This window comes from Ceratotherium simum, chromosome 17, assembly GCF_057802395.1.
Source record: "Ceratotherium simum simum isolate JZ-2026a chromosome 17, ASM5780239v1, whole genome shotgun sequence".
Classification (NCBI taxonomy): domain Eukaryota; kingdom Metazoa; phylum Chordata; class Mammalia; order Perissodactyla; family Rhinocerotidae; genus Ceratotherium; species Ceratotherium simum.
The window spans coordinates 12492578-12518512 of record NC_141916.1 but is presented as its reverse complement, the minus strand read 5'-3'; the positions used below and the strand labels follow the sequence as shown (position 1 = coordinate 12518512).

At 46.1% G+C, this 25935-nt stretch overlaps 2 protein-coding genes and 1 pseudogene across 2 annotated transcripts; all 3 read right to left on the bottom strand.

The window, feature by feature from the left end:
* Window positions 1-590: 590 nt before the first annotated feature.
* On the bottom strand, window positions 591-14897 carry STAT2 (signal transducer and activator of transcription 2). The gene is made up of 24 exons (XM_004429257.3): window positions 14805-14897; window positions 12212-12355; window positions 11902-12055; window positions 11475-11570; window positions 11210-11299; window positions 11049-11118; window positions 10539-10624; window positions 10227-10375; window positions 7476-7634; window positions 7277-7369; window positions 7004-7063; window positions 6575-6595; window positions 6252-6345; window positions 6052-6099; window positions 5889-5972; window positions 5626-5724; window positions 5390-5522; window positions 5211-5263; window positions 4990-5084; window positions 4002-4138; window positions 3641-3823; window positions 3350-3407; window positions 2183-2523; window positions 591-1905 (listed from the first exon to the last, which is right to left on the bottom strand). The coding sequence occupies exons 2-24, from the start codon at window positions 12340-12342 to the stop codon at window positions 1763-1765; spliced, it is 2577 nt and encodes an 858-aa protein (XP_004429314.2). The 5' UTR covers window positions 12343-12355; window positions 14805-14897; the 3' UTR covers window positions 591-1762.
* A 921-nt stretch (window positions 14898-15818) lies between these two features.
* Window positions 15819-16993, bottom strand: LOC101404893 (apolipoprotein F). Its single transcript, XM_004429259.3, has one exon. The coding sequence runs from the start codon at window positions 16913-16915 to the stop codon at window positions 15893-15895; it is 1023 nt and encodes a 340-aa protein (XP_004429316.2). The 5' UTR covers window positions 16916-16993; the 3' UTR covers window positions 15819-15892.
* A 597-nt stretch (window positions 16994-17590) lies between these two features.
* Window positions 17591-18482, bottom strand: LOC101406296 (apolipoprotein F-like; annotated as a pseudogene).
* Window positions 18483-25935: the final 7453 nt, after the last annotated feature.

Below are 25935 nucleotides of genomic sequence, written 5' to 3'. Positions count from 1 at the left end.
CCAGAGACAGGAGTCCTGATCAAAAGTCATCATGCAGGATCAAAAAGTCAGAGCTGTTTTGGGCAGGAAGGGCATTCTAGAAAGATGAAGGTAAATCCCCGAAACTAATGGGATTCTCCCTTAACGGACATCTCTGGGGCCCTTCAGAAGGGAGTTTGATTACCCAAGGGGAGCTAAACTGCCTTTGAAAGAAAGAAGGGGAAGGGGCTAGTGATTATTTCTCTTCCTTTTCTCCATAGTCACAACATCAAAAAGGCATGGGCTTGGAAGTCAGACGGACCCAGGTTTATATCTTGGCTTTGCCACCAACCAGCTGAGTGACAACAGGCTAGTTATATAACTACGTACTCCCACCCCCACCCCACACCCCGCCCCCAACTCTTATATAGCTCACAGCTCCCCCTGGAAAATCTAAGCAACAAGAAAGGCTGCTCTCAACAGGGAGGTAAGAAGAAATACGACAAGAGGGGCCTCCTGGGGCGGGTGGAAGAGGCCACAATTTGCTGACCTCGATCCTACATGGCCTGCTGGGGGTCCAAGGACATTAGTCTTTGTGAGCAGAGAAGTAAAGAAGTTCAGAGAGGAAGCACTTCCAGGTCAGCACAAAGTTTATTAGCCACTTCTGCTCAGAAAGGCCTGTTTCTGAACAGGACTATTCCTCTAACGTACAAGGCGGGAAACAGCCACACGTACAGGGCCTCACTTTAATTTACAACTCAAGTTATACTAGAAGCACATCTTAGAGCAAGGGCAGTTATCCTGGGGTTCCCTGGGAATGGCTAATGTGTGAAGTTGTGCAGAGCCCCATAATAAACCTTTGGGGTTCTAAGTTCCAGGAACTTGGTCTTTCCCCAGGTCCACGCCCAAGGAATAGAAACCCTCCTTTCAGGCAAACAATATATGGTACAAAAGAAAAGAGATATCTTCATAGACAAATATCTAAGCCCCAGGGCTTCTCTTCCTCTGTAAAAATACCGAATTCTATCTAATACTATAAAAAGCAATTCCTAAATTCCCAGCAACCGTACCATCCCTGGCCCCAGGAGTGATTTGTCCCCTAAGCACTGGGGAAGTGGAGACTAGGCAGAATAAGTTATTGTGCAAAGCTTCACAGGCACATTCAAGTGGCAGGCTCCCTTTAGGGGGAGGAATGGGTGTGGCCAGCTTGGGAGCAGGGGAGGAGACTGGTAAGAAGAAGGGGTCTACCTCCTATTCCCTTCTGTAGAGGGGAGCTTCACATGGTGGGCTGAGGCAGAAAGCTCTCAGTCCATGCAGGAAAAGAAGAAATTTAGGACTTGAGTCAGGAGTGAGGGGAAGAAGAAAGGAAAAGGTTATCCTCGACATGAAGGAACCAGAAGAGAGAGATGGAATCCTAGCACATGTCTCTGTTCCCCACGGAGGGCCAATGCTAGTGGGCACCAGCTTAGCCTTACCAGCTATTAAAATGTTGAAATCCTTTTATACTGGAAAGAAGGCACTGCCCTGAGCCCTCCAAGTTCCCCTAACTGTCCCGGGCTACCCTCAACCTCTACACCACCCAGTACAGCAGGCAGCCTACAGATTAGGGCTAGAGCCAACACCTGTTCTGCTTCACTGGCGCCCCTTCCTTACCCACATTATGGTTCTACCTCTCACTCCAAATCCCAGGGTGAACCCAGCTCACAAGGGCCACATGCCTGACTTCCTATCCTTGGAGAGCAGCATCACAGCTTGAGGGGTAGGAGGGGCAAAATATACGGAAAGAACAGAGGAAAGGTAGTTCCTAGTAGTCAGAAGGAATCAAGGAATCTTCGGTGTAGAAATGGCTGGGGTGGAAGGTGTAAGCCTCGTCCATAGTGTTCTGGCCAGCCAACAGCGGGTCACCATTTGGCATGATTTCTTCCATCTTCATACTGTTTCTGAAGACTAGGTAGTCCAGAGAAAGAAGTCAGGCCCTGATCTTAGGCAAGGAATTCCCAACCCAGCAGGGAAAGCGAGGGAGGACAGCAGCAGAGGCCCAGACAGGCCTGAGGGGGCATTAGGCAGGGCAGGGGGAGGTGCATATCCTAATAAAAGGAACCAGCAGGAAATGAGCCTCTCTCCAGTGAGGAGCTTAGGGCTTGGCCTTTTCTGTAATGGGTGAGGTAGGGGAGGTGGGGAAGGGAATGTGTCCCCTCTTCCCCAGCCCCATCTTATCACTTACTTTCCATTTCTTTAGTATTCAGGTGTCTCAGATCATCGGGCAAATCGGGCTCGGGCACGGGCTCGGGCTCAGGCTGTGAAACAGCTTCCAGAATAGGCTCCAGCTTCAGTTCTGGTCCCAGGTTTGCCTCTGGCACTCCTGATACTGCGCCTAGTGTGGGCTCCAGCACAGACTCCAGAGGGGACCCCAGCATGGGCTCCAGATCCAGCCCTGCCTCCAGCAGGTGCTCTAACCCCAGGTCCAGCTCCAGTTTGGGGCCTGCCAGCCCTGGGTCCAGCTCTAATGACTCCACTTCTGGCTCCAGCTTAAGGTCCGGCGGTTGTTGCAGCTCATCCACCTGTCTGGAAATCCCAATGCAGAAAAAGGGGCAGGGCTCAGTTGTTTAGGTGAAGCGGGGAATGGTAGAGCAAGCAGAGGCTATCTCTCTAGTCTAAGAAGGCAACAGAGCAGAGGGCTTAAGAGCACGGGCTTTGGAGTCAGGTTTGCCAGTTTGAATCCTATCATTTACTAGTTGGGTGACCTTAGGCAAGTTACCTAACCTCTCTGAGCCTCAGAGATTTATCATCTGTAAAATGGGAACAACAATACCTAATAATATTTGAGAAGCAGCAGAAGGGTTCAAAGCAGGGCTTTGGAATCTGACAGACCTGGATCATTTATTAGCCATGTGCCACAGGCATGCCCACTTTACCACGCTAAACCTCAGTTTCCTTAGCTGAAAACAGTAATAACAGTGTCTGCCTCTCAGGACTATTATTAAGATCCTATAAATAAGAAAACAAGCACAAAGCATTTAGCTCAGTCCCTGGCACATAATGAACTCATTACATGTGGCTGTTATTATTACCTACTCGGATGGGCTACTGAGCCCTACTCATAATGATTAAATGAAAAAAATGTTCTAAGAAAATCTAGAATCTAGAAAAGTAGATGCCCATTAACACTGGTGATTATGACTATTATTATCAGGGAACCCATGTAGAGACAACCTAAGGATGGCAGCAGGAAAAGAGAGGAGAGAGAGACTAGAAGAGCAGGAAAAATCCTAGAGGGTGGAAGAGTGTGGCTCAGTAGGAGAGAAGGCCGGAGAGACTGGAATTGGGCAGGGTTAGGTCCCTATATCGGCCTAAAAGGGTTAGGGAGTTGGGCGAAGAGTTCATAGCTCACCTGTTAGAGACCACAATGAGCCTATGTTTCAGGTATTTCCTCCGTTCCTCGAGATTAACTGTGGGGACACACACAGGAGCAGGGTAGGTCAGTGGATTGGACACACAGCCCAAAGATCCCCTAGTGCAGACGGTCCTGCAGTCATATCCCCTACTCACTAGCAGTGACCCATGGACAAATCCCTTAACTTCTCCAGGTATCAGGTCTCCCAGGTTTGCAAGGAAAGAGTTGGATTTGTGGATGCTCAAGAGTCCCTGCAATCCACCAGAGACGTATGTCAGGGATTCTTACCTTTCTCCTGGTAGTAGCGCCCAAAAGCCTCATCCCGGGGGATGCGGGGGTAGAGGAAGCACAGTGGGTTCTCAGGGATGTTCTCCTCAGTGAGCAGCTGGTAGTGGCGGATGATTTTGGTCAGCGGGAGTGACTGCAGCACCTCCTTGGTGAAGGGCTGCACCGAGTAGATGAGGACCTTATCTGGAAAGAGGATATAGGAACAGGCAGGCTTGAGGGAAGAGGCTGGGCCTGGGAGCTTCCCATTTTGGCTTTCCAACCCCAAACCTGCTGAAGGATTCAAGACAGAGCCAGGGAAGCCAAGGGCAGACAGAGGGGCAGAAAGCAGAGGCTGTAGGAACAGCAGGGCAGAGCAGCTGACCATCATCCTGGTGTTCCACCCAGGAGCAGGTAATGCCCCCTTCTGACGTTTCACTGAAGCGCAGCAGAAAGGTGCCAGAGATGGTCTTCTTCAGCAGCCGGCGCTCCTGGCTCCGGCTCACGAAGCCCATGATGCGGCTAGAGCACAGAAAGCGGCTGTGAGGCCCTCTTGCCTCCCTGCCCCCCTGCCTCCCTTGGATAGGGAGAATGCACCAAGTTTTGGCCCTGGCTCTGCCCATTACAAGCTGTTCCATCTCAGCCAAGTCATTTCACTTTACTGACAAAATCCACCTCCCAGGGTTGGAAGCGGTGTGAGGATTCAGTGAGGTCAAAGAGATGAACAGCACCTTGTAAAAGGCAAAGTACTGTGCACGTGGGCAGGCAGTGTGGTGGAAAGGCATAGGCTTGGGGTCAGACAGGCCTGGGTTCGAATCCCAACTCTGCCCCTTGGATACATTCTTTAACTTCTCTGAGCCTTAGTTTCCTCACTTGAGAGTGGCAACGCCCGCCACTCAGCATGGTTGTAAGGATTACATGAGAAAATTCATAAAGAGCACCCAGCAGGCTCTGGAACACGGTAGATGCTTGATTAATACTGGTGATGACTGGGCCGGCCCCGTGGCTTAGCGGTTGAGTGTGCGCGCTCCGCTGCTGGCGGCCCGGGTTCGGATCCCGGGTGTGCACCGAGGCACCACTTCTCCAGCCATGCTGAGGCCGAGTCCCACATGCAGCAGCTAGAAGGATGTGCAGCTATGACGTACAACTATCTACTGGGGCTTTGGGGGGAAAAAAATAAATAAATAAAATCTTAAAAAAAAAAAATACTGGTGATGACTATTACTGCAAATGTGAGGAGGTGCGACCTTGCACCAGTGTTTGCTCTCCCGGTTTGCCACATGAGGGCGCACAGAGTCCACTCTCAACCCTAGAAAGGCAGCTGGGCCTGGGGGGTGGGGATGGGGGAAGAGGGAGGCTGACCAAGGCCTCACCCATCATTCCAGAGATCCTTCAGGTGATCATGTACCAGGTCCAGAATTTTGTCAAGCCATGTCCAGAACGGTAGCTTGCCAGGGGGGCTCTCTCGCTGAAGGAGAATGGACAGGCAGGAAGAGATATGGAGTTGCCCCTACTGTGGGGAAGGAGCAATGGGGGAAGGGCTAGTGTTTGGACTGGGGGTGAGGATCTAGGTGCACAGGACGCAGGGAATTACCTTAGTGAAGTCAGCCCAGGACAACAACGGATCCTCAATCCTAGAGTTCTGCCCTGTGTGCAGACAGACAGTTCAGATGATGGAAAGAGGCAAGGCCAGGGGACCTGGGGTAGGAAGGATGGAGGGCCAAGGCAGAATAAGGCTGGGGCAGGGCTGAGAGAAAAGAAGGTGGTTAGTACCAAACAGCTTATTCCTCAGCATGCTCAGCTGGTCCTGGTCGAGGCCTCGGCCGATGTAGGAGAACTGCCAACTGAGAGCAGGGCCCAGCAAGCTCCAGGGGGCCTTGGGGGGGCTGGAGAAGAACTGCTGATTCTGCAGGGGTGGGAGGAAGGCAGGATGGCTCAGAAGCAGCGCGCTCACACCAAGCTTCCACACCCCTCCTCGCCACCCCTCACCTATTGGCCCCTCCTCCTACCTGAGGGTTTGAGCTGAGCAGATTGAACCAGAGAACCGAGGCCCAGGCAATTGAAAGTTGGTTCATGTTAGAAATAATCACCACAGGGAGGGAGTCCGTCTGGGGAGAAGGCAGGAGTCACAAAGGAGGGATGTGATGTTCCTAGCTGCAGATATCTGGTGGGGGCAGGGGTAATCTCCCACCCTGAGAGGCTTCTGGTTAACCCCTCCTTATGCTTTCTCCAAAATCTGCTTCATCTCCCCCTGCCCTCCATTTTCACTCACTTTCAGTTCCTGCTTCAGACCCTGGTAGGTGTATTTCACTGTGAAGCTGATAATGTGCAGTTCCTCTGTCACACCCAGCAGCCCCTGGGACAGCCAAGACACAGTGATCAGAGGGCCCTGTAGGAAGTTCCTCCTGCCCAGCAATCCTCTGTCCATGCCTCACCTTATTGTTGCCCTTTCCCGAACCACTTGAACGTTGCTCCGTCAGAGTCTGCAGATGAAGGGGAAAAAGAGAGAAGGCTAGAGTGGGGATGCCAGGGCCCCTGGAAGCCCTGTCTTGCCCTCCACACTCCCCGAGGCCTGGGAACTTCCCCCAGCTCCTGTTCTGTTGGACTAGAAGCTTAAGCTACTAACTTTTCTTACCAGGTAGCCAAAGTCCCAAATTAAGCCTTGACTCTGCCCTTTCTCGGGGGTCAAAGTTTTCTGCTTTGAGGTCAGAATGTTGAACTTCCGGAAGCTATTCCAGGAGGAAGAAGATATATGGAGGACAGGAGCAGAGTTATTCTAAAAACTCAGCAGGAAAACAACAAAAAGTTCCACTTCATTTCAGACCTCCCCTTCTCCCTTTGTCCATACGCCACCCAAATCAACCTCCTCCTTGTTTGTGCCCCTGTCAGGGCTGCCACATGTGGTTGTGCAGGTCATTCAGCACATAAATGTTTGCAGCGTCCTTGTCAGGTACCTACCCTTGTATTTGAGGAGGATTCCTGAAAAGAAATATAAAAAAAATCACTGGGAAGCAAAACAGTGTACATGTTAGGAGTTTGGTCTTTGGGATCAGATAGACCTGGGTTCAATCCCAAATCTGCAGCTCACTAGCTCTGTGGCCTTGCACAAGACACATAATCGCTCTGAGCTTGTTTCCTCATTTGAATGGTGCGTTGATAACACCTAACTCATGGGGTTCCTATGACAATGAAATGAGTGCTTGGCAAGCTGCATGTCACACAGTAAGTGATCAACAAAAGGGATGAGTTATTATCTCCATGAGGTAGGAGTGGAAGGGGAAGGAACACAGCCCTGGGGCCCTGTTGTGACAGGTATGTATCTCCTCTGCCCCACCAACCCCTGTCCTGGCCACCCCTTGGTCCCACCCTTCAGCTGCCCCAACTTACCTGTCAATGGAGACCTCTGCGGTCAGTGACTCATTGCCTTCCTGGAGTCTCACCAGCAGCCTGGCGGGAAGGGAGGGGAAAGGGGGAAAGTGGTCAACCTCAATCTCCTGGATAGACCAGATGTTTGACAAAGATAAAGGAAGATATTAGAAGAGGTAGGTGGATTGAGGGGAAAGAGAAGACACAGCCAAGGGTGGGAAGATCTGTAAGGTCAGAAAGCGAACAGCAGCAGGGCTGGAAAAAGGAAGCAGGAATAAGTTCTGAAATGCCAACCTTGTTCGGACAGTGAACTTGCTCCCAGTCTTGAGGATGAGGGGTCGATGGGGAGTTTGGGGCATGCAGGGCTGGGTTTCCACCACAAAGGCTCTGGGGAAAGAGATGTGGGGAGAACACATAATTCAGTATCTGGAAGAAGGGCTCCCCTTGTTCCTTCCCTCTGCACCCCCCAGAAGTCTGTCCCTGGCCTCTAGACCTGTGGAGCAGACGCTGTAGCAACTCTGTGACCTGGGCCTTCTGCAGGTCCAGCCCTTTGGGCAGAGGGTCTTCCTGATAGCTAACCAGGCGACTCAGTCCCTTCAGCTCCTTCAGCAGCTGCCGCAGGTGAAACAACAGCTTTGCTCCAGCTGTGAACCTGGGTGATGGAATCCAAGGGAGAGAGAATCAGGCTCCAAGAGCTCCCCTTTAACTATGTGGAGAGTCAGGAACTGATGGGGACAAAAAAAGAATCCAGGAAGCATATGAAAGATTATTCAACATGATTCACAATCCAAGAAATGAAAATCAAAGCCACTTTCATATATGAAACTGGTAAAACATTTATTAACATAATAAAGCTAACTTTCATATGATGCTTGATATGTACTATTATTCTAAGTGCTTTACACATATTAATGCATTTAATCCTTACAACAACCCTATGAGGTAGGTACTATTATTATCCCCATTTTATAGATGATAAAACTGAGGCACCACAAGGTTAAGCAACTTGCTCAAGGTCATAAAACTAGCAAAGGATGAAGTTGTATGTGACTCCAGGCAGTCTGGCTGCACAAGCCACACTTTTAACTCCTATACTTTACTGTCTCTATAATAAAAAAAAATAGGAAATGTGGTGACAGGAAAACAATCATACACTGCACATAAGCAAACACATGGAGACAGCAGTTTGGAACTATTTTTTTGAAAGCTCAAAAAACGAGCATACATTTTGCAGTATTCCATTTCTAAGATATATCTTAAGGAAATAATCACACATATGTATGAGGAAGTTCATAGCTTTGTTATTTGTAATAGAAAAATTAGAAACAATTAGTATTGGGTATAGAAATTATGGTACATTCCCATTATGGAATACTATGCAACCATTAAAAATAATGATACAGGCTCAAATTTTTAACATGAAAAAATGTCCAAAAATATTAAATTTTTACAAATTACAAGATAGTACACATATGATATGATCTGACTTCTATTTAAAACAGATGTATATTTGTGTATATGTAGAGGGAAAATCTGGAAAATGCATTCAAAAGCATTAACAGTGGGGAGCCAGCCCTGGTGGCCTAGTGGTTAAAGTTGGGCATGCTCTGCTTAGGCAGCCTAGGTTCAGTTCCCAAGTGTAGAACCACACCACTCATCTGTCAGTAGCCATGCTGTGGTGGCGGCTCACATAGAAGAACTAGACGGACTTACAACTAGAATATACAACTATGTACTGGGGCTTTGGAGAGAAAAAAAAAAAGAGAGGAAGATTGGCAACTGATGTTAGCTCAGGGTGAATCTTTCTCAGCAAAAATAAATAAATTAATTAATTGAAAAAAAAGCATTAACAGTGGGTATCGCTACATGATCAGATTATGTAGATGGGTGAGTTTTGCTTTCTTTTCTCCTTTAAGTTGTCTGAAATTTTTTCAATTGGTATACATTATATTTATAATCAGAAAAAGCAATAAAGCTCTTTCTATTAAAAACAATGAAACAGAGGATCAACACAATAACACCACCACCACCAAAAAAAGGTATATACTTTAACCCAGAAATACCACTTCTGGCAATTTATATTACAGAAATAATTAGGGATGTAAATAAAGATGTAGCTATGAGGTTATTTACTGCAGCACAGTTTAAAATAGCAAGAAATCACACACAGGCCATAGTTTGCCAACCCCTGTACAAGATGATGGATATGTTTGCAACTGCAATTTAAATACTGATCCTTTACCCTAAGCCCTATACACCTGTTTTCAATTTACCTGAACAGTCGTGGAATATTTTTAATAGTTTAAATTATAATGAACTTTCTCATGAGAAAATATTTAAAACTAGGTATTTTTCAAGTATGTTGAAGGACAGTTATTTTTTCTACATCACAATAAAATTAATATAAAATAAAGAGTTTACTGGAAAAAAATAGCAAGAAATTAAAAACAACCTAGGGGCCAGCCCCGTGGCGTAGCGGTTAAGCGCTCATGCTCCGCTGCTGGCGTCCCAGGTTCAGACCCTGGGCGCGCACTGACTCACCACTTGTCAGGCCATGCTGTGGCAGCGTCCCACATAAAGTGGAGGAAGATCGGCACAGATGTTAGCTCAGGGCCAGTCTTCCTCAGCAAAAAAAAAAAGAGGAGGATTGGCATGGATGTTAGCTCAGGGCTGATCTTCCTCACAAAAAAAAAAAAACCCTAAATGTCCAAAATAGTTCATTAATTAAATTATGTTACCTCCATATAGGGAACTATAATGCAGCCATTAAAAGTAACATGGGTACATATTATAATATACTGCTAAGTTAACAAAAAAACAAACCCAAAGGTCTCAAAATAGTACGAACAATATGATTCAATTTTTGTTTAATAATATTACTGTAGCTACATATGGGTAGAAAAGTAATATGTAATTTTCTTTTTTGGCGGGGCATTATATTCATTGCACTAAAAAGAAAGTGAAAATATATTTCTTGGGTGATTAAAAAGGAAGGAGAAACCAGATTGTGGATTAATCCATTACTTTCACCAAAGCAAAGACTAGGCTCTGGGTTCCCTGGATGGTGAGAATGAAGAGCAGAGGGTAGCTGCAGTCAGACAAGGGAGCTGGAATCATTTTGGGGAGCAGAGACTAAGGAGAGCAATGCCTCTTGCCATATACAGGGCATTACAACTTACAAAGCACAGCAGGGTGGCTAAGACTGGGGCTGGGCGAGCATGGGGGCGGGGAGGGTGCCTCTCACCAGTTCTCCAGTGGTTCTAATCCTCTGTCCAGGGGCCCTCCAATGCAGGCTTTCTGCTGTTGGGCTTTCCACTCCTCCAACTCGGGCAGCAGTAGCTCGATGAGGGTAGTTAGTCGGCCCAACAGTGCTTTGGAGGCATCCAGCACCTCCTAGGAAAGACACGAAGTGAGTGTGAGCACCTCTCACCATCACCCTCCACCATCCAACTAGGGATGAAGAAACAAAGAAGCCAAGGCTAAGAAGCCAGGGCTCCCAGATCCCTCCTTTTCCCCAGTTCCCTGCTGCCCACTCCCTCTGTCCTCTGCCTCCCACCTTTCTCCTTTTGTCCAGCTCATTGAGAGTTTCCTGCAGAAGCTGCTGCTGTCTGGCCTGACGGGGGTCCAAAGACGGTGTCTTCACTGGATGAGACAGGGGTGAGACAAGTGTTCAGACAGGGCTCCTTCCCCTCTCCTTCCTGACCAGACCTCAGTCAGAGTCAGGAGGGGGGATTTGGAAGGGAGAACGAAACCGAGCAAGCACGGGCACCTCGGGGCCCTCAGGTGAAGTCTGAATGGTCATGCTTGAACCAGAAGCCCGCTCAGTCTGCTAAGACGCTTTGCCATGCATCTCCTCCAACATTCACTACTGTCCCTCAGCCACCCCTCCAGCCCGACCTCCACAACATGCCCTGGCACTTCTGCCTTTGCACGGCAGCAGGAGTGTAGCCAGTGAGGAGGAGCCAAAGGTGACTACTGCTTACTGGGACTTTTCCCTTCTGCTCTCTTCCACCCGTGCCTCCCAGCGGACGCCTGTCTTTCTCCCACCCCTCAATGTGCTTCCTACCTGAGGTCTCATATCGGAAGCGGAAGACATCCTGCTGGTCTTTCAGTTGGCTGATAGATTTCACCAGCTTCTGTAGATGCGATTAGACCCAGATGAGGCTGCTTCTGTGGGAGGAGGTGGGCTGAGCCCTGCCCACCCTGACTCTTGCCACATCTACCAACCTCCATCATAGCCCTTAATTCCAGAATCCGGGATTCAATCTCATGCTGCTGCCTCTCCATAGGTGCTTCGAGGGCTGGCTCTCCTTGCTCCTGAAATAAGAGGCTGTGAGTACATTTCAACTCTGACCTTTCATCCCTGAAATCCAGGCCTGAAATTATACCACAAGATGTGAGGGGATCTTGTTCCGAGACAAATTTCCTGAGTCCTTTTCATGTTCCCTCTCTACTCCAGGAGTTTTCAACATCACTGCCAAATTGTTCTCACCAACTGAGCCCTCTGAGCCTGGATCAGAATTCTTTTTTCTTCCAGAAGGAGATTAAAGATCATCTCAGCCAATTGGGTAGGGCCCTGAGGAAAGGCCTGTAGTAGGAAAAGAGAGGAGATTGATCGAATTCAACTGCCTTCAATGAACTACCACCCCAGACCGTGTGACCCCAGTACTTCCCCTCCTTCAGGGGCCCTAGCCTTTCCCCTTTTCACCAGTGGTCCTCCAAACACTAGCCTCTTCCTACCAGGGTCATCTAGACTCTGACCTTCTTTCTGATAGTCATCCAGAGTCCAGACTCTGTCCTCCTTTCCCCAGATCTGCCCCCATCCCTCTGCACCTCCAGGTCCTGTTCCATACCCTAAACTGTACTCCTCTACACTCAGCTCCCATTCCTACTTTGTTATTCCCAGCTCCTCCAAGTACCTGAATGTCCCGATAGAATTTTCGCAAGTTGTGCTGTAGCAACAAGCACTCAGGGTCTTGGCTACAGCGGCCACATTCATAGTTCAGTTGGTCCAAGAAGTGGAAGCATAGCATGTTAGCCTTGGAATCATCGTTGCCCAGTACAGCTTCTTTCCTGGGGACCAGGAATAACAAGGATTAGTATCTCTGCAGGGTTGCTACAGTGTTCAGGCCTTCCAACCCCTCCCTGCCCGTGGTGTCTCCAGGATCCTGGGGGCTCAGAAGAAAGAAACCACTTTCCTCATCCCCAGCAACTTCCCGAAGCCCTCACCAGTTCTGGTCTTCAATCCAGACGGCCAAGTGCTGTCGAATGTCCACTGGCAGGAGGCTATTTGAGTAGAGCTGGTGCAGCTGATCCTGAAATGGGCTGTCGAGATTCTGCAGCATTTCCCACTGCGCCATTTGGGATCTGAGTCTGAAGGATGCATGTTCTCAATTGGAAATTTTGCTGGACTAAATCATCCACAGTCTCATGATTGTTTATTATTACAAATTTAAAAAATTTTGAATTATAGACGTAAGAAAAAATACAAACAAAAATTAAAGTCTAGATTAACCCCACTCCCAATCTTGGTCCCATCCCCTCCTCTCCAGAAATAACCAATATTATCAGTTTGGTGCATATTCTTCCAGGGAGTACTATTTAAGAGCTCCAATATGCGAGCCTTTTTGATTAAATGGTAATTTTCAAACACATACCAAAATAGAATGAATAGTAGTACAAAGATCATCCATGTACCCATCATCTAGCTTAAACAAAAGTTAATGATACTTCCACCATCTTTATTTCATCTATCTCCCGGAATGAATTTATTTTAAATTTATTTGTTTGTATTTGTATTCATTTTTGCTGGAACATTTAAAGATCAGTGTGAGTTATAAGTATTTATTTCAGTATGATCCCTGCTGGCCCCAAAGCTTTATCAGGGGCTGAAACCTCCTTGAAGATAAGGTACACCCTATAAACTGCTCTCCATGTAGGAAGGAGGAGCTCCAGTCTAGAAGATGTTTATATACTGTGCAAGGAGACACTCAATCCCTAAGACTATGACACTTTTATATGATCTCTATCAGTCTCTGATTCTTCAGGTGGATTATCAACTTCGTGAGAGACTCAAAAATTTCACTAAAGCTGGTTTTTGCTTGTCACCAAGCAGGCTGGGTGGAGACTCTCTCTCGCTACCTTTCCCTGCCCACAGCCATCTGTCAGTAGAGGAAATTAAAACTTATTCTTGCTGCCGCCTGAGCCTAACAGAAAAGAATAAACATGCATATCTGTGGTCTAAAAGAGGTCACATGATTTTATTACAAATCAAAGAAAAACGCTTGGGGTGGAAGAGATTATTTTCACCAGTATGAATAATCAGGAGTTGCCTTTCTGCCTCTGGGAGGTAGGAAGAGAGGAAGGAAAGGATTGGGCACGGGCACCTATTTTTCTTTTTTTGTGTGTGTGTGAGGAGATCATCCCTGTGCTAACATCTGCCAATCCTCCTCTTTTTTTTTTTTTTGCCGAGGAAGACTGGCCCTGGGTTAACATCTGTGCCCATCTTCCTCGACTTTATATGGGATGGTGCCACAGCGTGACCTGCCAAGCAGTGCGTTGGTGCGCGCCTGGGATCCGAACTGGCCAACCCCGGGCCGCTGCAGTGGAGCGCGCGCACTTAACTGCTTGCGCCAGCGGGCTGGCCCGTTTTTCATTTTAATCCTTTTAGTAGTACTTGACTTTTCCAACTATGTACCTGTATTGCTTTTAAAAAACAAATGACAAGGCCCCAGTTCTCAAGGAACTAATGGACTGGTATTAAAAGAGCAAGGCAGGGCCGGCCCCGTGGTTTAGCGGTTACGTTCGCGCGCTCTGCTGCCGGCGGCCCGGGGTTCGGATCCCGGGTGCGCACCGACGCACCGCTCCTCCGGCCTCAGCATGGCCGTGTCCCACATACAGCAACTAGAAGGATGTGCAGCTATGACAGACAACTATCTACTGGGGCTTTGGGGGAAAAATAAATAAATAAAAAATCCTTAAAAAAAAAAAAAAAAGAGCAAGGCAGTGGGAGCCGGCCCTGTGGCTTAGCGGTTAAGTGCATGCGCTCCACTACTGGCGGCCCGGGTTCAGATCCCGGGCGTCCACCAACGCACTGCTTCTCCGGCCATGCTGAGGCCGCGTCCCACATACAGCAACTAGAAGGATGAGCAACTACGACATACAACTATCTACTGGGGCTTTGGGGAAAAAGAAATAAATAAATAAAAATTAAAAAAAAAAAAGAGCAAGGCAGCAAGTAAATCCTGAGGTTTAAATATGAAACAAACCCTGGTCTTCCAAATGGATTGCAAACACTGAGGTTAAGGGCTGTAACACTTAAGGTTTTGACCAGTTATCCCCCACTCTCTTAGGCACATATTTTGTGCTCAATAAGCCTTTCTAAAATGAACTGCATTTTGTATGTGACCTTAGGCAAATCGTTTCACCATTCTGTACCTTATACTTTTTAACATAACAAATAAGGATGATAAATCGTATCTACCTTCAGACACTGTTTTTTTGGTGAGGATCAAAATTAACACAGCCCAGAAGGTAAAACCGTTGGCTAAGACACTGAACCTATGCAAGACACTGAACCTATGTAACAATGCCAGGTTCCAGGTCTCGGAGGCTGCAGGGGAGTTTAGGGAGGGGGGTGTTAGGGTTGGGGAGCTAGGCTGGACAGGAGGGGGAGATCCAGGATGCAGCAGGCGACAGCTCTTATTTCAACCTGGGGACAGAGGCTGACCCCTCCGAGGCGTACCCTCCGGGGCTTGCTGCCCTTCCCAGGGAGCAACTCGCGCCTCCACCAGCAACCCCGCGTGCCCTCACAGGGCCGTACCTTGTTAGGGTCTCAGACCCCGCTGCCTCCACAGGCTCTGGTCCCGGCTTCCGGTCCCCAGCAAGAGCTCCGGCGCCAGGGCCTCCTGCTCCGCCCCCGGCTTCGGCCCGCCCCTCGGACCCGCCCCCTTGGAGCAGGCCGGAGCGCGCGGCTGACCCTCCCCAAGCAGTGAGCTCATTGGCGGCACCACAGCCCAACCCCCTCCACAGGGCGGGACAAGCGGCGCGGAAGCCACACCTCCAGCTCCAGCGATTGGTTGGAAGGCTCAAGTAAGCCCCGCCCCATGCCTGCGGAGGGAGGAGTCCAATTAACGGAATAGCCCAGGGCTGAAACAGCTGATTTCCGAGAAGTTGCGCCGCAGCCGCAGAATCGAGACTGGCTCCGGACCATGGAGGCGCTAGGGAAAGAAGAGGTGGGACCGGAATTTCGAGACTTTGGGATAGGAAGGGGAGCGCTGAAGTAACAAAAAAATAATAATTATTTACTGATGGTACCGTGCTAAGCACTTGAGGTTCATTGTATCGTTTTTAATTTCCACAAAACCCACTAAGGTGAAAATCATTATTCTCACTTTAGAAATTAAGGGGCTGGCCCGGTGGCTTAGTGGTTAAGTTCCCACGCTCCACTTTGGTGGCCCGGGGTTCACAGGCCCGGATCCCGGGGACGGACCTCCGCACCGCTTGTTAAGCCATGCTGTGGCGGTGTCCCATATAAAGTAGAGGAAGATGGGCATGGATGTTAGCCTAGGGCCAATCTTCTTCAGCAAAAAGAGGAGGATTGGCAGATGTTAGTGCAGGGCTGATCTTCCTCACACACAGAAAAAAATTTAAAAATTGAGCCTTGGAGAAAGAAGTTACTAGTCAGTGATCACTGAGTTTCTAACAAGTGGAGCCTGGATTCAAAACCAAATCCTCTGACTCCAAACCCCAAACTTTAAAATTCCTACATGTTCCAGCACTGCCTTCCTCCTTGATAACAAATCAGAGATCTGGATTTTGAACACACACATATAGCTTGTCAGAACATTAGATTTATTCATTCTGTGTTTACCACCTTCTTTTATATCCCAGGACTCCCTTCCCTGAATCTTAGTCATAGCTGTTGTATACGGCCCATACCCAGTAAGGAGTTGGATATACTTCTGACACCAAAGGGGTCATGGTAGTTGTTTCTTCCAGGTCACTCACGCCTGAGGTGCCCCCCAGGCCCTCCGTGCTGGTCTCTGGCAGAGGGGTGTTTGCCTCTTTCTCATTGTAATACTGGATCAACTTTTGAACTCCGGCCTTCACTGCAGGTTTAAGGGCAGCACTGATCGCCAGTCCCGTGGGCCCTCCTGACAGTCCAGCCATGGTCATGAGAAGATCATAACCCAGATCTATGACCCCATCTTGGCCTCGTTCCTTGGCCTTGTCGGAGCAGTTCTGAGCAGCATAATACAAAGCTGTGCCCAGGTTGTAGAAGGTTCCCACTCCGGGCAACAGCCTGACTATATTGTGCACAACTTGCTCCTTCTCATGCTCACAGTGCTTGATGGGGAGGGAGCGTCGGGCCCTCTCTTGGCCTGGCTGCTCCCTGGCCAACAGCTGCAGAGCAGAGGCCAGGGCATCCACTGACACTGCCCTCCCTGTGCTTCTGCCTTTCTCAAGCCCTTGAAGATGTCGGATGAGGATCTGTGTAGTGTTGACACTGCCCTGGCGGTACAGCTGACGCTGCAGGGTCCGTACATCAGTGTGGCAGCCAGCTTTCTCCAAGGCGATCACCAGTGACAGGCCTACCAGGAACTTGGGTACAGGGGCCATGTGGGTGAAGCCAGGCAGGGACTTTGGGAGCAGGGTCTGGCAGGACAAGGGGTCTGAGGAAGGTAGCCAGGATTCCGAGGACGATGGAAGGTGCATCAGGACATTTGTTTGGTTTCCATATGAAGCGGCATCGGCAGGGCGTAGCAGGAGGTAGCAAAGGAGCAGCAGTTCAGCTGGTATCATGATGAGTCTGAGGCCACGCATGTCTGGAACAAAGCGCTCTGGAGAGGGGAGAAACCAGAAACATACAATCCGTTTCCCTAAGGGCTGTGGTCTGAAAGGAGCCCAGGACCCAGGGCACACCCCATCCATCACCTCCAAGCTTCTCTTATTTTTAGATAAAGACCTAAGAAACAGGAAATGCAACCCAATTGTTCCCACTTGTCCTCCTCCATCTTCAGGTCATCAGAGACTTCCTCTGCTTTATTTCCACTCATTCATAGGGGGCCCCAAATTCCCGCACAGTCCAGTCATTGAGAAATGAGACTGCCTTGATAGATTTCGTAGCTCCTTGATCCTGTTCTGCCTACTTCTCTGTCCCATGAAGAAAAGAGTTATTTGCTTTCATCTATGATCAGTAAGAGATCATAGATGAAATGATCTGTGCATTTATTTCATCTGCAAATAATCTCTGCAAATATTTGTCCATTTGTACTGGCTGCTCAAACCTTGTCCCCTTGTCACACATTCGACCTCAATACCTAAGTCCCTGTTCTCTGGCATTTCTTACAGGTCCCTGCCACATTCCCACTCTAGCTCATGATAGGAGCCAGGAGAACCAGAATCAGTAGAGATTAGATGTCTATGATTCTCTCTTATTTTATTTGTCTTTTCAGTTTAAAAATATTAACAAGCTACAGCATCTAGTTGGTGGTTTAGTACGGGTAGATGAATGAGAAAAAGGTTAAATGCTTAGTACATATTATATGCACAGTATATGATAACTGAAAAAAAATAGAAAAAAGAGAAAATAGAAGAATAGGGACTGAGAGCTACTAAATGAGAAGGGCAAGGCTAACACCAGTCACATGTGGGTTTTAGCACTAGGATGAAATAAGGAGCATACATCTGTCCTAAGTGGTCTCCAATATTTCTAACTACTTATTGTGTCCCATCCTTGAACACAGTCCTGGGAAAGGAGACTTGTTGCCTAGGTGGCACTGATATCTGAAGTAAACCTGGACAAATTCCTGAATCAATTTTTCATAAAGCACTTTAAAATAACTGTGGGACGTTTGATAAATTATATTGTCATCATCCATAGACACTGAGAAGCTCTTAACTTGAGAGCAAAAGCTTTGACTTGTATCACCAGCGCCCTGGGAGATGGCTTCTCAGCAAAGTCAATCACCATCTGCGCTAACTGGTAGACCAGCCACCCCGGTAGTGTATTTACCACCATCAATACATTCCTCAGGGTGAGTAGCTGAGTGCTGGATTTATCCAAGCTTACCTGCGAGTCCTCCCATATCCCTCAGAATGACCTTAGTATTGCAGATGCCTTCTTCCTCATTGTGCTTTTTACTCTCACAGGTGAGAGTTTCAGTGGTGTCCTTTCCTCCCATCCTAACAAGCTGAAGCTGCAGAATGTGGACCTCAGTTGGGCAGCCAGCCTCCTCCAGGGCCACCTCCAGAGCTAAGTTGGACAGGTACTCAGGCAGAGGGGCTAAAGAGGGGGCTGTGTGCAAGAGATCCTGGCAGGTCTTGGGATCTGGGAGAGGGATCTTATTGGAGAGCATGTCCAGAGGATGCCTAGTTTCTGTGAAAGATGGCTGGAAGGTCAGACCCCCTTTCTGGGCATTACTTGGACAGGCAGCCACCAGGGACAAGAAGACGCAGCAAAGGAGCAGCACAGGCTGGCTCATGGTGGGTCAGCAGGAACAGCCCTGCTGGAAAGAAGCAGTGCTCAGCTTGGAAATGGGGAAAGGCTTGGGATGAAGACACACCAAGACTGGTCAGAGCTAGGAAGTGTCGTAGCCCTTGGAAACTTCAGTTACCCTGGGCATACTTCACTCCCACCTGTACAGGCTGTGGGCGAGCCTCACCTGCTCCAGAAAGAAACAAGCCAGAGGAACGAGATGGTCAAAACACGTCCTTTGCCTCGGTGCTTCCCTCATCTGAATGACGGCTTTCTAGATTTCACCTTCTCTTTACCCCAGCCAAAAAAGTTGACCCCTCTGAAAACAGTGAAGGACATAACATTCACAAATATTTATCCACCTGTTCCTGGCTCAGGCTTTGTCCTCCTCACCTTTGCCTCATGCTGACAAACAGGTCCTCTCCCTTTGAGGCTACGGCTTTTCCTGTCCCATAACCCTGTCACCCTAAGGATTTCTCTAGACCTAAACTTAGATCAGGAAAAATTCCTCTGTGTCTTCTGGGGAAGCAGGGAGGTGAAAGACAGGGACACCAAAGGTAGGAGACCCCAAAATAGTTCTTATTCTGTGGACTTAACAGGTAGAAAAATGGGAAAATAGAACCTACTGGCAATTCAGATCAAATCAGAGCAAATTTTCAGTTTTTACCTTCTTGATTCCAATGCAACACCCCAATTAAACACATTCATTACCATGATAGTACCTCTTTCTAAGCCTATATCAAAACTATAGGAATTGGGATTCATTTCTCTTCTAGGGGTCTAGATGAGAAACTGTAGCCTGGAAAATAGAGAACAATGGCATATGGTGCCTCCTAAAACTGGTACAAAAGTCCACATATCATTGTGCCGTAAAGGTGACTCTCTGGTGCTATAACTCACCTCTGGCAGACAGCCAAAGGGAACAGGCCAGTGAAGGGGTCCCAGGTCACTCCTCCTATCTTAGTCCTTTCAGTCCTAGGACGAGCCCCTAACAAGCAAGAAGAAATCAGAAGAAAAGCGATTTCTAAAAGAGGAGTAAGTCTTCAGGGAGCTGCTGGGACACACGCCTAAAATTGGGAGAAGGAAGAACTGGATGTAGAGGCATCCAACACTGTTGCCTGAAATTCCTGGACCCTAAATCCATGGGAAACTTCAAGACTCTTCTGCTCCTGTACAGCTCAGGGATGTTTTTGGATCCTGTCAGATTCTCCCATTTCTGACTTGAGTTCGCTATCCAAAACCAAGGCCATCTCCACCTGCAGTTTGTCAGTCAGCATCAGCATCATCCTCAATATGAAAATGCTATTTCATTGAAATTCCTTGAATTTCCAACTCTGGTGCCTTGGGAATGACAGGGGAGAGAGACTGAATGCATAAATATGGTAGGGGGGAGGGAAAGTGAGTCTGTCTCCAGGATTGAGGAGAGGAATGACAGAGGGATGAAGACAAAGGCAGGTCCCCCCAGTCAGACTTCCTACCTGTGCTCCTGTCCTCGTCTTCCACCTGTTCCTCAATCCCAGCAGCTGTCACCTCTTGGGTGCTGGGTTTTTGGTTTTTTTTTTTTTAACTAATAGAGTTTCTTTTTTAAAGTAGTTTTAGGGCCGGCCCCGTGGCTTAGCGGTTAAGTACATGCGCTCCGCTGCTGGCGGCCCGGGTTCGGATCCCAGGCGCGCACCGACGCACCGCTTCTCCGGCCATGCTGAGGCCGCGTCCCACATACAGCAACTAGAAGGGTGTGCAACTATGACATACAACTATCTACTGGGGCTTAGGGGGGAGAAATAAATAAATAAAATTATAAAGTAGTTTTAGGTATATAGAAAAATTGAGGAGAAAGTACAGAGTCCCTAAATATTCCCTCTCCCCTAACTTCTCAGTTTCCCCTATTATTAACATCTTACATTGGTGTGGTATTTGTTACAATTGATTATTATATTATTTTTTAAAATTTGTTCATTTTATTTTATTATTATGTATTATTAATTATCACCTAAGTCCATAGTTTACATTAGGGTTCAACTCTTTGCATCATATAGTTCTATGGGTTTTACCAAATGCATAATGTCATGTATCCACCTTTATAGTATCGTACAGAATACTTTCACTGCCCTAAAAATCTTGGGTGCTGTTTTTAGCTGCCACTCCTCATCAGCCTGGTCTCCTCCTGAAATAGGAGGCATCAAAGCAACTCCATCAGCCCCCTAGACCAACATGGTTCGTACCTAATAAGTACTCAACAGACCAGGGTTCCTGCTCTTATCCCCTAGGGACACCAGGCCTGCTCTCCTTCTGCTGGCTAACAGGAGGGCCCTCAGGGCTTGTGCTCAGCACTCCTCATCAGGCCCTTTCTCCCAAGACTTCAGGTTCCAGCTCTAGCTGAAGGTTTCCTCCTCTTGAGTGACTCAAAAGAAGCATCTAACTTTCCCAGGGTTCAGTTTGTCTGGACTCCACAGGAAGTTTTCCTATGGGGTCAAAGAAGTTGAAAATGGCAGCAAAGTGAAAGGATCAGCCTCTAGATTACCAGATTGTTAGTGTTAACAACTACCTTGTTCTTAATACTGCACTGGCGAAGACTGGCAAGTGCTGGGACCCTTATTTATTATTGCTTTGTTCACCTATGTATATCTAGTCTTTGGATAATCACTCCTAATTGATACCCAATGCCCAGCACGGTGACTCCTATGTAGCAGGCACCGAATAGGTATGTGTGTTAATTGGATACATTAATGAATGCACCATTGGGATCTAAAGGTGAATAAGACATGATCCTTGCTTTCAAGGAGCTCACAGTCTAGTGGGAAAAAGAACAAACAAGATGAAACACTATAAGATTGGCACTTTATCAGAGGAATGAACAAATTTCAGCCATAAAAGGGATTGTTTGTGGTTTGTGGTTCAAAGAGTGACAGAGACCGCTTCACAAAACAAAGCACATTTGAGGTGATTCTTAAAGAATGGGATAGCAGTCAGGTAGAGCCCGCCAGTAGAGGGACTGGCATAATCAACAGCTTGGTGGCATGAAAAGGCCTGCTCTGTGAGGGTGACTGAAACTAGTCTGGGGTGGCAACAGTGTAAAACATGGGCACGGTCAGCATGGCAGTGAGGCTGCAAAGACTTGCCAAGATTAAGCAAGCTACTTTCTGGAGGTGGTCTCTGACCTGAATGAAACAGGAAACCATCAAATGCTCTTGAGCAGGGCAATGACATGATCAGGACCATGTTTTAGAAAGAAATTCTGCAGGCAGAATGGAAAATGAATTAAAAGAAAGAGGAGATTGGAGGGAGAAACCTTAGACGGTCAGGTATGGTAGGAATCTAGGTCAGAAATGAGGAAATATACTTTAGGGGTGGAACCAATATAGTATGTGGCTCATTCTCTTAAGCTCCTTAAGCAGCAGCTGCAGTTAAAACAACTTTGGGGCTGGCCCTATGGCATAGTGGTTAAGTTTGCATGCTCTGCTTCAGTGGCCTGGGGTTCACATCCTGGGTACGGACCTACACACCGCTCATCAGGCCATGCTGTGGTGGCATCCCACATGCAAAATAGAGGAAGGCTAGCACGGATGTTAGCTCAGGGATGATCTTCCTCAAGCAAAAAGAGGAAGATTGGCAGTAGATGTTAGCTCAGGGCCAATCTTCCTCACACACACACAAAAAAAACCGAACAACTTTTTTTGACCTATGAACCTGGGTGGTGGAATTTAAGTGAGAATCAGTTTCCTGGAGCCCTAACCTCCACCCCAAGAGCTCTCGCTTAGCCATCAGGAGAGGCTAATAGCTGGATGGGGCAAAAAAGAACCCAGGAAGCAAGTGAAAGATTATTCAACATAATGGGTTTCTTTTTGGGGTGATGAAAATGTTCTGGAATTTGTGTGATGGTTGCACAACGTTGTATATACACCAAAAGCCACTGAATTGTACACTTTAAAATGGCTAAAATGGTGAATTTTATGTTATGTGAATTTTACCTCAAAAAAAAAAAAAAAGACATTCAAAATCTGAAAGAATTCATCACCAGCAGGCCTGCACTACAAGAAATGTTAATAGAAGTCTTCAGGTAGAAGGAAAATGACTTCCACTGGAAATATGGATGTACACAAAGGAATGAAGAGCACAAGAAATGATAATTACATGAGTAAATATATGTTTTTTTCCTCTAAGAGATTATTGACTATTTAAGGGAAAATAATGTAGTGTAAGGTTTATAATATATGTAGACATAAAACGTATGACAACAATTGCACAAAGGCTGGGAGGGGGGAAAGAGAAGTATACTATGGTAAATTTCTTAGACTGTACATGAAGTGGTGTAATATCACCTGAAGGTATACTCTGACAAGTTAAAGATGTATACTATAAACCTTAAAGCAACACTAAAATAATAAAGCAATGGGTTACAGCTAATAAGCCAACAAAGGAGATAAGATGGAATCATAAAAAATACTCAAACCAAAAGTAGGAAGAAAAAGAAAGGGGGACAAAGAAGAAAGGGGACAAATAGACAACAAACAGCAAGATGATAGATATAAATCTGACAATATCAATAATGATATTAAATATAAATGCTCTAAATACCCAAATTAAAAGGCAAAGATTGTCAGATTGGATTGAAAAAAACAAACAAGATCCAACTATAGGCTTCCTACAAGAAATTTACTTTATTTATTTTTTTTTTTTTAATTTTATTTATTCAGTTTTTTCCCCCCAAAGCCCCAGTAGATAGTTGTATGTCATAGGTTCACATCCTTCTAGTTGCTGTACGTGGGACTCGGCCTCACGTTGGATGGAGAAGTGGTGCCTCGGGGCGCTCCCGGGATCCGAACCCGGGCCACCAGCATCAGAGCGCGCGCACTTAACTGCTAAGCCACGGAGCCGGCCCAAGAAATTGACTTTAAAAGACAAAAATAAGTTCAAAGTAAAAAGATGGAAAGCTATACCATGCTAACACTCATCAAGAGAAAGCTGGAGTGGCTATATTAATATCAGAAAAGTAGACTTCAGGGCCGGCCCCGTGGCTTAGCGGTTAAGTGCGCGCGTTCCGCTGCTGGCGGCCCGGGTTCGGATCCCGGGCGTGCACCGTCGCACCGCTTCTCCGGCCATGCTGAGGCCGCGTCCCACATACAGCAACTAGAAGGATGTGCAACTACGACATACAACTATCTACTGAGGCTTTGGGGGAAAAATAAATAAATCAATAAATAAAATCTTTAAAAAAAAAAAGAAAAGTAGACTTCAGAGCAAAGAATGTTATAGGGATAAAGAACGTCATTTGATAGTGAGAAAGAGGCCAATTCATCAAGAGGATGTGAGAATCCTAAGCCTTTATGCATATGATAACAGCTTCAAAATATATATGAAGTAAATACTGATAGACTTGCCCAGACAAACCCACAATTATAGTCAGAGATTTTAATACTCCTCTTTCAATAATTGATAGAATAAGTAGACAAAAACTCAGTAAAGATAAAGAAGATCTGAACAACCAATTTGACATAAGTTATAGAATACACCACCAAACAACAACAGAATACACACTCTTTTCAAGTGCACATGAAACATTTACCAAGATAGATCATATTCTGGCCCATAAAACAAGTATCAATAAATTTTAAAGGATTCAAGTCATACAAAGTATGTTCCCTGAGTATAGTAGAATTAAATTAGAAATAAATTACAGATATCTGGAAACTCCTCCCCTGTATTTGCAAACAAAATAAGACACTTCTAAGTAACGCATGAGTCAAAGAAGAAATCAAAAAGAAAATTCAAAAGTACTTTGAGCTGAATGAAAATAAAAACATAACATATCAAAATTTGTGAGATGTTGTTAAAGCAGTACTTAGAGGGAAATTTAGAGCATATAAACCTACAGATTCAAAAAGTTGAGTGAACCCTACCTAAGGGGAATAAACACAAAGAAATCTATGCCAAGACACATCATACTCAAACTTCAGGAAATAAAGACAAAGAAGAAACCTTGGAAGCAAATAGAGAGAAATAACACATTACTTATAAAGGAATAAAGATGTGAAATTACAGTGGATTTCTCATCAGAAACCATGGAGACCAGAAGGAAATTGCACAACATTTTTCAAGTGCTGAAAAAAACCTTGTTAACTCTAAATTCTATACCCAGCAAAAATATCCTTCAGAAATGACAGTGAAATCAAGACATTCTCAGATTAAAGAAAACTAAGAGAATTTGTCACTAGCAGTCCTACTCTAAAAGAATGGCTAAAGGAATTTCTTTATATAGAAAGGAAATTATTTTAAAAAAAGAAAGCGTGAAACCTCATGAATGAAGAAAGCAACAGAGAGTAAAAATTCGGGCCGCCCCGTGGCTTAGCGGTTAAGTGCGCATGCTCCGCTACTAGCGGCCCGGGATAGGATCCTGGGCGCGCACCGACGCACCGCTTCTCCGGCCATGCTGAGGCCGCGTCCCACATACAGCAACCTAGAAGGGTGTGCAGCTATGACATACAACTATCTACTGGGGCTTTGGGGGGGAAAAAAAAAGGAGGAGGATTGGCAATAGATGTTAGCTCAGAGCTGGTCTTCCTCAGCAAAAAGAGGATTAGCACTGATGTTAGCTCAGGGCTGATCTTCCTCACAAAAAAAAAAAAAGGAGTAAAAATTAAGGATAAATAACAATATACCATCCTTCTCCTCTTGAGTTTTATAAATAATGTTATGTGGTTGAAGTAAAAATTATAACATTGTCTGATGTTTTCAATGTATAGAGAGGAAATACTTAAGATAATTATAGTATAAAGGAATAAGGGAAAGGGACCTAAATGGAGGTAAGATTTCTACACTTTATTAAAACTGGTAAAATGTTGGCACCAGTAGATTGTGATAGGTTTTGTATATATAATGTAATATATACAGCAACCACTAAAAGATTTACATAAAGAGATATACTTAAAAACTTTATAGATAAATCAAAATAGAATTCAAAAAAATGTTTAAGTAACCCACAGAAAGGAAGGAAAGTGAAAGAGTGATGAAAATTAAGGATAAAACAAAAAACAATAAAATGGCAAATGTAGCCCTAACATATCAATAATTATATTAAATGTAAATGGTTTAAATATACCAATTAAAAGACAGAGATTAGCAGAGAAAATAAAAAACAACATGACCCAACTATATGCTGTCTACAGGAAACTCACTCCGAATTTAATGATATAGGGAGGTTGAAAGTAAAAGGATGAAAAAATATATACCACCAAAGAAAAATATTGGGGATGAAGATGGACATTGCATAATGATTAAAGGGTCAATCCACCAAGAAGACATAACAATCCTAAATGCGCATGTATCAAACAACTGAGCTTCAAAATACATGAAGCAAAAACTGATAGAAGTAAAAAGAAAAATAGACAAATCCAATATTATAGTTGGAGACTTTAATACCCCTCTTTCAACAATTGATAGACTTACTAGAAAGTCAGCAAAGATATAGAAGAACTTA

What these genes read in the sequence shown, in the direction of transcription:
- STAT2 (XM_004429257.3), bottom strand. Translation starts at nt 12,342, where the DNA reads ATGGCGCAGTGGGAAATGCTGCAGAATCTCGACAGCCCATTTCAGGAT. An exon ending in AGGCTCAGAGGGCTCAGTTG is followed by an intron (nt 11,300 to 11,474) that starts GTGAGAACAATT and finishes CTCTTATTTCAG; the next exon opens with GAGCAAGGAGAGCCAGCCCT. An exon ending in TTAGAACCACTGGAGAACTG is followed by an intron (nt 7,635 to 10,226) that starts GTGAGAGGCACC and finishes TCCATCACCCAG; the next exon opens with GTTCACAGCTGGAGCAAAGC.
- LOC101404893 (XM_004429259.3), bottom strand. Translation starts at nt 16,915, where the DNA reads ATGGATGGGGTGTGCCCTGGGTCCTGGGCTCCTTTCAGACCACAGCCC.